This window comes from Miniopterus schreibersii (assembly GCF_964146895.1).
Source record: "Miniopterus schreibersii genome assembly, chromosome: 20".
NCBI classification, from domain to species: Eukaryota; Metazoa; Chordata; class Mammalia; order Chiroptera; family Miniopteridae; genus Miniopterus; species Miniopterus schreibersii.
The window spans coordinates 7,131,055-7,143,919 of record NC_138122.1 but is presented as its reverse complement, the minus strand read 5'-3'; the positions used below and the strand labels follow the sequence as shown (position 1 = coordinate 7,143,919).

The window sequence follows — 12,865 nt, the reverse complement described above, 5'->3', positions numbered from 1 at the left end:
TGCCCCACTTCAGGTTGTGAGGAATTAATGAGGAAAATGTATCCCAAACAGGGACTGTCGTGCCTGGCACCTAGAGAAGGCTCAGTAAATATCAGCTAGAATCAGTAATTTGTTATCGCTGCCACACATGTGGGTGCTTAATAAAAACTGGTAAGTGTACAGGCTCATTGCAGTTTCGGGTGAGGGCATTTACAAACGTTGGTGTCCCTGCTCTCCAAGGAGGAACCAGAGATGCTGGTCTCAGTGTGGATCTGGAGAGGAGGGGCTGGTGGCGAGAGAGCGGCCTTCCCTCCTGCACTGGGCTTGAACGCCCCCGCCACAGCCATTCCGGAGCATTTCATTGCACGTCTCTACGCTGAGCACCGCACGAAAAGACTGGTAGAGAGATAAAAATTTTTGTTCACTGGGAGCTTACAATATCAAGGACATTTTGATGGACATGTGAATTAGAACATAGTGGCAGGGGAAAAATTCCATTAGCATAAAACACCTTTAAAACTGAAAGAAGCCTTAGAAATTATTTCAATTGTCTAATTTTACAGACGAGAGGCCAAGGGGGGCAGAAGTAAAACGACCTGCCCACAGTCCCCAGGTTTGTGTGGAGCTGAGACAGGGATCAAGGTCTCCCAGCCCCCAGGGCTCCTTCCGCTCAGAGTCCCTGGGCTGCAGCTGCAGGGGCCACAGTTCCTCACGCCCAGGACAGCTGGACAGCACCCCTGAGACACTGAAATGATGGTGCTGCCTCCATTTCACCTGCAGGCCCACAAATATAAACAGCGGACAATACATGCTGTTCTATTACATAGTTAAATAATATATATGTTGGAGTTATTGGAGTTACAAGGAAATATAATAATTGGCTATGGAGATCTGGAGTAAACACTTTAAAAATGTGTGTGGAGGTGCTGTCATGGCATAAATTTGTCAGGATCAGCCAGGGGAGATGCTGTGAGGAGATGTTTTCTGTTCACATCATATAACGTGCTTCCCATAGGAGGTAATCAGAAATTTAAATCATCAACAGAAAGGCCTTCGAGCTAGCAGATCTCTCAAGAAGTCAGTACACCCATTCAATCGTTTGTTTCTGTCTGATTTTTATTTTTACCCATCTGATATAACCACACACACATAGGTCTAGGCTCAGAAAGTCCTTCCGCATGTCTGACTTCAATCCGTCTTGCTACCGTTTAAACCACAAGCACTCATATTGCTCTTTTCAGTGAATGGAGGTGAACTGAGGCATGGAGAATCAATTTGTTCCTTGTTCTCTTTGGAGAAGGTTTTCTGTATTCAGGCTGCGGTTCTTTCCAAATCTCAGAAGCCCTGTTCCTTTACACGGTGCCTGTACACACAGAGGGCTCCAGAAAATAAATTAAGTGATTGAAAAATAGGCGTAATACGGGTAGGTATTCTGAAACGGGGTGACGGGAAGAGAAAATGGAGTTATTTATTATTTTCAAAGCAACTAAGTAGAAGGTTGATGGAGGAAATGAGAAAGATAAGAGAGAGGGGGGAAAAAAACTACACCTGTCATTGAATGATATTTTTATCAGAGAAGAAAATAGGTACCAACAAATGAGACTTGACTCCTCTTTGCAAGTTTCACTGAGCATGAAAATGTCCCTTTAAATTTTCCCGTAAGCCGCTGCCGGCTGTGGGATTTTTCCAGTGCAAAGGGAGCCTGAGTTCAGGAGGCCAAGGAACGCCAGAAGGAAAGGGGCTTTTTGATGCTCGGGGCTCGGAGACTGTCAGTTTAAAAAATGAAAGTAATATAGAGGGGCAAAGTGGCATTTATCATTCCATCTCTCCAGGCTCCTGTCTCTTTAATCAGCTAGCCTGATTTGCCCAGCAAATGATTCCTGAGTGTGCCTGTGTGTGCGTGTGCGTGTGTGCCCGCGCGCGTGTGTTGTAGCTCTGTCAATCCTTGGATTAGAACCAATGATTGCAGCTTGTAGGAGGGCTGTCCAGGGCCAGATTGTACGATGTGTCTCGGTGCCAGAGTATGAGTAGAGATAATTACTGAGAAGTCACACTCTCTCACACCCGCCGCTTCCCCGTGTCCTTCAGCAAAACAGTGGATTTAAATCTCCTTCCAGGAGCTGGAGAGCAACGCAATCTGTCAGGAAAGAAAGGAAGAAAAACCCGAACCTGACCAAAAAGAAGAAAAAGAAGAAGAGAGAGAAAAAAAAAAATCATGAAAACCATCCAGGCAAAAATGCACAATTCTATCTCCTGGGCGATCTTCGCGGGGCTGGCGGCTCTGTTTCTCTTTCAAGGTAAGGCTTGCGGGTGCCGTGCCCACGCCGAGCCGGCGGGCAGGGAGCTCTCTGCAGGGCAGGGGGGCTCTCTGCAGGGCAGGGGAGCTTCCTGCCGCCCGCAGGCGCCGGCGCCGGCTCTGCCGCGGGTGCAGGTGGAGGCGAGCGCCGTTCGGCAGCATGGCTGGGATGCGCCTCCCCACCGGGCTGCCGGAGGATCGATGGGATCCTGGCTGCTGCCGGCGTGGGGGGATGTATGTGCATAAGTAAGCGGTGTCTGGGGCTCCTGTTTAGGTCCGCGGCTGTGTGCTGGTCTCCCTGGCTTTATGTACATTCTTGCACACGCACACACACACACACGCGTGCGCGCGCGCGAGACGGAGCACACACAGAAGCAGGGCAGAATGACAGATTCCGAGGAGGGCGGTGGGGTCGCTAATGCATTGCTTATGTTACTGGGAAGAAATTACAGGGGGGAAACTTTAAATATCCGCCGGGAAACTTGCAAAGCTTCCGAAAGGCAGGCTAGGAATGACCAGGTAACTGCATCCTGGGCTGCTCTGCTCCCAGACCCAGCTGGAAGGGATGGGCCAGTTTGCAGCCGCGGTGCACAACTGCATTAGTTTTGAATGTGTTTGGGGGGGTGTTTGTGGCAGGGGTGGGGGGCGGCGGGGAGACAGCAAGCAGACGGAAGGCAGTGGGAACAGGCACGCAATGCACGGGGCTCTGAAATCCCGAAAAGCTCTTCCAAGTTGAAGGAAGAGAGGCAAGAAGAGGCGAATGCTAATTTTCTGTTTATTATTGGTCTGGAAGCCAAGCCATGGGCTGCGGCGAGGGCCGGGCTTGTTCCCGGGCCAAGTGCGTGCTTCGATGTTGACTGCGCTGTGCTGGGCGCATCCTGTATCTGCTTCAGTCCTGGGTCCCTTTGCTGCACCGGGTGGCCCCACGCTCGGTCCCAGCCCCTCCGGTCCAGCAGCAGCATTATCTGCTGACCTGCTACTCCCACCCCCTGTCCTTTGGGGGGTCTGACTTGCCCTTTTCATGTTCAAGGTATCTGCACTCATAGGGATTGAGACGGGCAGAGAAACTTTCCCTGGGTGGTCCCGCAGGCTCCCTGAGAGGATCCAGGTGGGAGCTCCGTCCTGGAGAGCTGTGTTCCCGGAGGAAAGTTTGGTGTCGCAGGGTGAAAGGGATGGGGAGTCCCACCTACCTCTTTCTCGCCTCCTACCGCAATATGGGGTTCTCATGGTCTCGGCCGAGTCCTGCTGACCCTTCTCTGAGGGCAGGCTTTGGGGACTGCTGCTGTCCCTTCAAAATAGGTTTCAGGGCTACCGTGGGGACCCACACAAGGTGGATAGAGGGACCAGGCTGGAAAGAATCAACTGCGTGTGCCCTTGGCTCGGGCCCCAGGAGGAGGCAAAGGGACACTGGGGGGTTCTGAGTCAAATGGCAGGGAAGTCACAGTGGTGGCTTCTCAGGCATATCGTTGATGTCGCCTGCTGCTCCCAGCCCTAGGACCTCTCTCCTCTCCCATGGAGGCATCTGTGGGGGAAAAGTGCAGGAGCTAACTTGGAGGCATCCTTGAATGACTCCTCTTACGTAACATGGAGCAGCAGCTGCGTGTGTGAGTGTGTGTGTGCATCTGTGTGTGTGCAAGGGTGTACGTGCACCCTGCTCGTTCTGGCTGCACAGACTCACCCAGTGAGATCAGAGCCCAGACACTGGCAGTGGGGAAACTGAGGCAGAGTCAAGTTCCCTTGGGGAAATGGCTTCTATTGTGCTAACAACAGAAATGAGAAAGGGGAAGCAAGGGTCCCATGTCCTGGATAATTTCCCCTTTGTCATGAGATCTGTGTCTCTCTATCTGTAACATTAAAGGGAGACAAGGCCAAACTTCCACCATCAACAGCCCCACTGGCAGCATGCCAGGAGCCCCTGGGCCAAACCGAATTTACATATAAATTAGCATACGTGATTATTTTTTCATCAGAAATAAATGCAGGGAAGCATAATATTTGCTCATACTTTGAATCATCCATGAATAGATGACTGAAGAGCGGTGGTGCGACATTCTCCGGGGAGATCTGATTTGCTGATCTTGTTCCTACCTTGGGGTAGGGACAGAGGCCACAGGGTGCTTCAGACCTCCTCACGGTCTCCTAAATCCCCAATTTCCTAAGGAAAACAATGGCCTTATTGGTGTTGCCCACCTCAGAGCCAGCTCTAAATAGGCTCCAGTCTGTCATAATAGAAGAAGGCTGCCCAAGTTTACGGCAGAACGACCCCCAAAGACCCCCGCACCACATGCCAGTTGGACCAGCAAAGGTGACAGCTGTTTTCTCTTTCAGGGATGGGAGCTGAGCCCCAGCTATCTCTTATCAAACTTGCAGAATTACCGAGGCAGCCCAGGTCTCGGCTGCAATAATCCACCCCTATTGCATTGACCCGGTGGGACTAGTTAGAATGCAGTGCACATTCCCAGGCAATTTTTTCTTCTCTGTTTTTGTTTTAAGCTGGCTCCTTCTGGAGCTGCGATTTCCTGGGGTTCCTGTCTTCTGGAAGAGGTGTTTCAGGGGCTAGTGGCAGGTTAGGGACCCCTGTCTGACCTGCTCCTCCCCCCAACCCAACCAGCATCCAGGATCCAGCTCAGGGGGGAGGGGTTTCTGAGGGAATCAGTGCTGATTAGCGAGGGGCTGGAAGGAGGGAGGGGTGATTAGCACCCCGGGGCTCTGGCCCTGAGACAGCCACAGCCAGGCTGATTAACCAGCAGCTCCTCTCCCCAGGAACAGGAGCAGCTCTGGATCAGGCGCTGTCCTTTTCAGCACACCGCCCACCTTCTGCCACCGAGAGGCTCTGAGAGAATGGCTGGTTGTACTGCAGCTTTTCTCTTTCTAGAAACCCAACCATGTCTCTTTCGAAGGATTGCTGCTCCTGTTAGCACATTTCTGTGAGCTTGGCGAGCTTCCTGTCTTACCTTTCTGGTTTTCTCTCATTTCCTCGCATCCCACATCAACTTCTCTGCCCACTGGAGACACCAGCAGGCCAGAGAGGAAAGGAGAGGAGACTGGGCTGAATTCACCCTCCTTCACTGGGCGCTGACGGCGTGGAGACCGGGGCTGGGCAGCTTGGCCAAGTTACTGCCACTCACAGCAAACGTCTGGGCGCCAGCAGGGGCCTGAGTTGGGCAATGTTGCTGAGATGTGAGGGAGGCAGTTGAGACCATAACAATGTTTACTGGCAAAGTGAAAAATCAGTTTGGGATGATGGGACCCTGGCCTTTATGTAAGCATTGTGGGCACTTGAAAGCATGGCCAAAAATAAAGAGAAGAAATACATTTTCAAGAAGGCAGGGAAGAGGGATGTGGGAGCTCACCAGGTTGACCTTAGCTCCTGTGCTAGGGGCTGCCCAGCGGGTGCAGGTTATAGGCACTTTTAAAGCCAAATAGAAGCCCCAGGTGTTAACTTCACCACCTAACCACAGCCTTCTGTGTTTCCTGGTAAGCCCTCCCACGGTGCTTGTATTAAGGGCGCTGAACTGTGTCCTTGAGGGGTCTCTCAGTTCCCTGCTGGGGGTGCTTTGCTGGAGACCATCTTCTAGCACTTCCTGGAGCCCTGTCTTCCCCACACACGCAGTCCTGAAGCACGAGGCACAGTGACTGGGCTGGTGCCAACTGATAGTCATGAATGGGCCAAAGGAGCCAGTGCTGGCTTCAGCCACAGTTTCCCCCTCGGGTGGAAGTGAGCTCTCTTTGTATCCTAAGAAGGGGCAACATTTCTACATCAACATGGGGCGTGGGATGCTGGCACGTGAGGGAAACACATGCTGGGAAGATGCTTGAGGCTCTTGGCTGTCTCCTTGTTGTGTAGACACTTTGGATGGGACTATCTCATCTGGGATTTGGCTCCACTCTAGGTTTTTTGGTTTGGGGCTAAGGGCCTGCTGTAGCCTACCAACCAGAATGCTGAAAATGCAACAAACAAACAAACATCTAACCTCAGCAGAGGCCCTGCAGAATCTTCAGACAGTCGAATCCACATGCTTGCCTGATTCCCAGCCAGGCCTGGTGGCCTGAGCACAGCTCGGGGGGCACATGTATATCGGAGCTCAAAGCTTTCTAGATTTTCTGTAGGGGAAAGCTTTCCCTCTGAGAGCCCGTCCCCCCACCTGCTTGCCAGGCTGGGGACCACGTCCCCTGGGTGTCATAAGGACTCATTAGTGTCTGTAGCACTCAGCACATGTGGTGCTAAGTGAACTCCATGCTGAGACGGGCTGCATTTACCCAGTTTACTTCCTCTCTGCTCTGCTGGCTTGTTCCGTGTTTACTTTATGTCTATAGTCATTTGAAAGTCAATAAAACAAATTAAACAAAAAAATGAAAACATGCAAAAATAAGGTAATCAGTAGCACCCGGGTTGGCAGGGGCTGGGCTGTGTCATCGCAGCTGTCCTCCCCAGCGTCCCCCTGGACCTTCTGTTGCATAGAGAGTGCGCTGGGGAGGCCAGACGGGCGCCAGGAGAAGCACGCGGGGAGCTGCCTCCCGCTCCCGCTCCGGCGCGTTGGTAGGAGGCTCCCCCTGGAACCCCAGCCGGGCGGGGTGAATGCAGGAGGCAGGAGCGTGGGGAGCAGGGAAGATGGAGTTAGTTTTAGAGGGGAGAAAACCAGCCCTAAGCTGGGCTGGAAAAAGAGGGCTCCATCCTTTGCTTTGACTATGATTTTGTTCGGTAACCTCTGAGAGCTGTATGCTTTATTTTATGTATTTATGTATTTATTTATGCAACCATTTGGATTAGGCCTGCTCTTGCCATCGCTGCTTAAACTTAAAAGAGCTTAAACTTGAAACATAGATGTGTCGATCCACTTTGCCTCTCACTTGCTCTCCCCAATTCCTCCCTTCCCTCTCCCCCCTCCCTCTCCCTCTCTCTGCCGCCTTTCCCACCTCTTCTTTCCTCTCTCTCCCCCCCACCTCTTTCCTTCTTTCATTTTTCCTTCCCTTCAATGGGAAAAGTAATTGATCAGCTGACAGATCCAGGTCAGGCTGGCAGGGGTTGCTCGGCTTCACGCAGGCTTGCCCAGGAGAAGGAGGGGACGGTCTGTCTCCAGTTCACAAGAAACCCAGATGACACGGTGCCGTAGGAAGCAGGGAGAGAAGCGGGGGGCGGCTGGGAGAGTCCTGCCATCCCCAGGAAGGGCCCTGCATCCCAGGGATTACAGAGTCCTCAGCTACCAGCTATTCCCGGCACTCTAATTCTCCATATCCAATTTGTCTTTGCCTCTTTCCTGCTTTTCGCTCCCATTCTATGCCCTGCTGGTTCCAGATTCCCTCGCTCTTTTCTCCACTCGCCCCCCCATTCCTCTTCTGCTTTTCTCCTTCCATAACCACTGCAGATCAGAGAATCGCCCCCACTTAAGTCATATTAGAGTAACGGCCTCTTGTTTATTTGCAAGAAGAGAAACAGCAGCCCTGCCAGAAAGCTCTGTAAGTCATTTGCAAACTGCAAAACAAACCCACAGAGATTCCTGTTTTCATTGCTGAGAGGAGAGTATTTCTAGGGAGGCTGTCAAGCTAAGAAATCAAGTATTGGAAAACACATTCCTCAGCTTTGTTGCTGAGGACATCTTAGGTAACTAAATTTGATTTTTTTTTTTTTTTTGGCTTCTCTAAGAGTATTGCCCTTCACAATAATAAAAGACTGATCGAAAGACTGGCTGCTTTGGGTGTCACTTGCTCACTCCAATTCATTCTCTGGAGGTGCTTCCTTTGCCTCGTCTTGGTGGTGCCACCAATTCTAACCCACAGACCTTGTCTAGCTGGTCATTTGTTTATTGGTTCAGTCTTCCAGCAAATGTTTACTGAGCACCTCCTATGTTCCTTGTATTGTTTTGGGTGCTGGAAATATGGCAGTGACTAAACCCAACTAAAGAATGTGACCAAAACAGGGCCCAGCCTCCCTGCTTTGGCTTGGCTTGCCATCCCTTTGTAATTCATTTGGAAGCCCTATGGGAGTGCCAATGCGGGGGGCAGACTCAAATCATGCTGGGCAGCATGGAGGCAACTGCCCATTGATCCTTGTTTGTAGATGGGGAGCAGAGGGTGGGGGGGGTGGCCAACTCTAGCTCCACGTTAGTGAACAGGAGATGCCGTGGTATCTCCTTTGCTCCATGGTGTCTCCTGCCAAATGGCTCGTGGATGTTGGGTGCACCCTCAGTTAGCATGTAGATGGTGGAAGTTAGTTGGCTTGTGGCCGTGGCCTCTCATCATTCAGGTTCCTGGTTGATTCTTGGCACCATCTGCACCCTATAGGCCTATCCACCTCGTGCCCTGCCCTCTGCACAGAACTAGAGGGCAAAGAAGGTGAGAGGGGAGCGCATATAAGACGAGGTAAGGTTTCACCTCAGGTCACTAGTCTGGATGAGGTGAATGCAGTTCAGGGAACTTCTGGGAAGGATTCACATTTTGGGGTAGATTTAAGATGACCTCCCTTCTCATAACCCTTTTATTTGCTACCCACTCACACACCCTAACTGAGGGTCCCTGGAATAATAAAATCATTTATTCGTTCTCATCTGGCGTTGTGCTGAGGTTGGGACACAAATCTTTCAATTCATCAACTTGTGTTTTCGGCTCTATGCACCCAAAGGGAGCGGAGCTTCTCTCACGCGCACATTGCACTGGAGCCCCCCCTGAACACTCTGGACGATCGCCCACCTGACTGCCTCTACCTGCATCTCCGGTGCGGTGGGGGTGACTGTTCTTAACTTTTTTCATGTAGAAGAACCTTTCTCATGGGTCTGTCATGCTTTCCAGTGAAGCAGCCTAGAGCTGTTCTCCATCTTAGACCTCATCTCAGAAGTCAGTAGTTTTGGGGAGGGGTAGGCACAAGGTGTGTTTATTTGCAACTCTCCCTTTCTCCAAGCCAGTGGTCTTCAAACTCAGTGTAGCAGAGTCACCTGAGGAGCCTCATAGAAATACCAATGTCTGGGCTCCAACCCAAACCAGGTAAATCAGAATCTCCTCATGACTGGGCCACACGCTGGTATTTCCAGAGCTCTCAGAGGTCCTCGTCTGTGGCCAGGTTTGAAAGCTGTGCCTCTAAAGTCAGCTGAACATGTTCTATGAGCTTGACTATGCCACATCCCTCTATGAACCTTGGTTGCCATGTCTCTGAAATAAAGCAGTAAGACTAAAAGATTTTCAAGTTTCATTTCAACTGCAACATCTTGCAATTCTGCAAATGGTCTTTGTGAATATAGTACTTGAAAGGTAGAGGTGCTACCAGAAAATATCAACAGCGGGCTCTGCTTGCAGGAAGCTAAGAATATAAACTCGTCACAGACAGGCGACCAAAGTCAGACCCTGTGAGTGGTGTGTGTGAGCACAGGCCCTGCGTGCTGCATTGCAGAGACTACGCCCCGTTTGCATACGTTCATGCATGTCTTTATATGTGAGACATTCTTAGGATGGGGGAAGGGCTAACTAGCCACAGCAATCCAGGTACCAAGAATCAGGAATGATAATGACTGGGAATGGATCTGTCCTGTGAGAGAGACTCGGGAGCCATTTGAATATGAGTGAAGAAGGAATGTGTTAGAGCTGGGTGTAGAGAGCGGAGAATGGTGAGCCCTGGGAGAAGCTCCATTCATGTAAAGACTGTCACAGCCTCCATTTCCCTGCCCGGGAATCACTATCCAGCCTGTTGCTTCCATAGCTCTTCGCACCCCCAGCTCAGGCTCAGGCTCAGGCTCAGGCTCAGGCTCAGGCTCAGGCTCAGGCTCAGGCTCAGGCTCAGGCCCTCAGTGGCAGCATTGCAGCTGCTGTGGAGGCAGAATCCTGCTGGTCCGCGCTCCACGCCAGGCCCGTTCCTGTGGTGCCTGCAGGAGTGGACACTCGTCTGTTTTGGTGGAGTCAGCAGGGCTAGGGGCACATGCAGAATGGAACTACCATGCAGATGTGTGCCAAGGGCTTCACTGGGTAACTTCCAAAGTGTCAGCCAGCCCCAAAGTCACAACCAGCTCAAGCCCAGAGGAACTCTCCAGATGGTTTATCCCAATCCCTCTCTCTGAGCTCTACCTCCTCCAAAATGCAGCTGCAGCGGTCCCCTGGCTTCCATCTCCAGTAAGGGGGAGCTTACATCTCTCTGGATAGTCTTGCACCTGACCTAGGAGGACAGGAAGAAAAGGAAAATAAACCAGAAGGAGAATCGGTGGAAAGACTTTTTAACGCAGCGGCTGTAACATTGCTAGGCCCAGACGCTGGCTCTGGGAGCACCTCGTTTGAAACCCTCAGCAATTTAATCAGCCTCTGTGTGATGCAGTTACCTCTCTTATGAAATGGAGATGACTATGGGATTTACTTTAAGGCTGTTATGAGAATTAAATAAGTTACCGCAGATAAAGTGCTTGGAACATTGCCCGGCACATAGTAAGCTCTCAATAAATATTACCTAATAATAGTATGATTGCTACGAAGAAGATTTTTTCTTCAATGTGACTTTTCTTCAAATATTTGAAAACCTGATTCCTTCCCCTTCTTCCTCCAATCTTCTATTCACCTGGTTAAATGTTACAGGCTTTTCTCCCATTTTCTACACACTCATCCACACTGATGGCCCTTTTCTAAAGTTATTCGGGTCACTCAGCTTTCTTCTTCAAGCAGTCCTCTCCCACTTGCTCCGAGCAGCCCCAAGCTTTACAGAATATGGCCTCTTCTGATTTTAAATCCAAACAGGATAGTCTCAGCTCTTCAAAAGGGCATGGGAAGTCCCCAGGGTCTTGCTGAGAGTTGCCAGCCTCGCTCCTAACCCCATGTCCTCCCAGTTCCATGGATTCTGGGGCACAGCTGCACACCACACCCTCACTGAGGGCTGCCCTTGCGGGCCTCGAAAGTACTAGAACTCAAGACAAAATTCCAGGCTCAGCGTCCTTTTTTTTCCCTTTTTTTAAAAAAAGTATCTTTATTGATTTCAGAGAGAGGACGGGAGAGGGAGAGAGAGAGAAACATCAATGATGAAACAGTCATTGATCAGCTGCCTCCTGCACGCCTCCTGCTGGGGATCGAGCCCTGAACCTGGGCAAGAGCCCTGACCGGGAATCGAACCTCGAGCTCCTGGATCCTAGGCCGATGCTCAACCGCTGAGCCCCTGCGGCTGAGCACAGCATCCTTTTAAAGCCCCTTATTTCTTCTTTTATGACTTCCTTGCTCCTATATTTGCTTCTGTTTTTCACATCATTCTGTTTTACACTCATTTGTGTAGTTACCTGCTTACACGTCTATTTTCCTTACAAGACTGTGAACTCCTGGAGGGTTGTTTTTTTATCTTTACATTCCTAGCCCACCTAACAGTCCTTGGCACAATATGGCTCAGTGTTTATGGATGGAAAGGAAGGAGGGAGGAGGAAGGGAGGGAGGAGGGAGAGAGAGAGATAGAGACAGAGGTGAGATTCCATTAGGTTTTCAAGAGCCAAATAACTGTTGACGTATCTTGAATTGCTTGTCTTTTTAATTTATCTTTATTGTTGAAAGTATTACAGATGTCCCCCTTTTTTATTCAACCCTCCTTACCCTAGGCCTGTGTTGTTTACTGTGTACACAACAACCTAACCTCAGAACTTACCTTCTCTGAAATCATCTTATTAGAGTCAACTCACATTGTCTTTCTGACAAGATCTTTTTTGGACCCTGAATCTATAATCCCATTTATTATTAGGAATCCTGCCTGGCTATAATCAGTAATAAGCCATATGCTATAGGCACCTAGGTAATGGTAGATGAGCTCACTATTTCTGGCTAAACTTACTCAAGAACAGAAAATAGTTGCTCTAGTGGTCAATAGATCAGATGAATAGAAGAACTTAGGTTGGCGTCGGAGGGAGCAACAGGGGCAAGAGAAGTTCAGATGTAAGAAAAGAAGACAGTAACTGGATGGATTTATTTGGTTGGAGAAGGCAAAGGGGGTCAAGTGTTCCTTATCTTCTATCAAATCTACCCCTCCCTCCTCCACATAGCTTCCCATGGGGGCATGGGATAGTCCCCTAACCAGTCAGAAGAAAACTTGGTCCAGGCATGGAAGAGGTTAACCCACAGCTACTTTTCTCAGTGCAATTGGTGATGCACAGTCATCATAGTTGGATCAACAATTTTGCTAATTCTGGAAACAAATAATTAATTGTTCTATATTTCTCCTTCCTTTTCCCTTAAAACTTCTTCATAGAAGGATCTAAATGCCTTCTTGCCATTTTTTATTACTTTTTTGCACTGCAGAAGGTCAAAATGATTTAATCATCAAATCAAAAAGCCTTTTTTACAGACTCTGAGAGTTGTGAGACACCTTGGACTTTGCCCTGTCTCCCTCCCAGGGCAACACTGTCACCTGAGTGATGTTCTCGAACTCCTGTTCAGCAATTTCATGACTTTCTGCAAGCAGACACTACCTGAGTTGTGCTCCCCATTTCTGGTGGTCAGAACTACCTGTGGAGATTGTGATAAGCAGATGCCTAGGTCTCAACTCACAGAAATTCTCATTAAACAGGTCAGAATAAATACAGATGATCATTTCATGCAAATAACCCCTGAGAATACCTGATATTAGCACCCCTTTTCACAGTTGATAAA

The 12,865-nt window shown here is 49.9% G+C and overlaps 1 protein-coding gene across 4 annotated transcripts in view; it reads left to right on the top strand.

Annotated features, from left to right (window-relative positions):
- Positions 1 to 1,707: 1,707 nt before the first annotated feature.
- NTM (neurotrimin) overlaps positions 1,708 to 12,865 on the top strand; it is an 873,264-nt gene continuing 862,106 nt past the window's right edge. For 3 of the 4 annotated variants that reach the window (XM_081122646.1, XM_081122644.1, XM_081122643.1), the window contains exon 1: positions 1,998 to 2,276. In XM_081122646.1, the coding sequence (XP_080978772.1) occupies positions 2,195 to 2,276 (82 nt within the window). In that variant the 5' untranslated portion in view covers positions 1,998 to 2,194. Of the gene's footprint in view, positions 2,277 to 12,865 lie in introns of all 4 variants that reach the window. The other variant, XM_081122645.1, reaches the window with a different exon arrangement.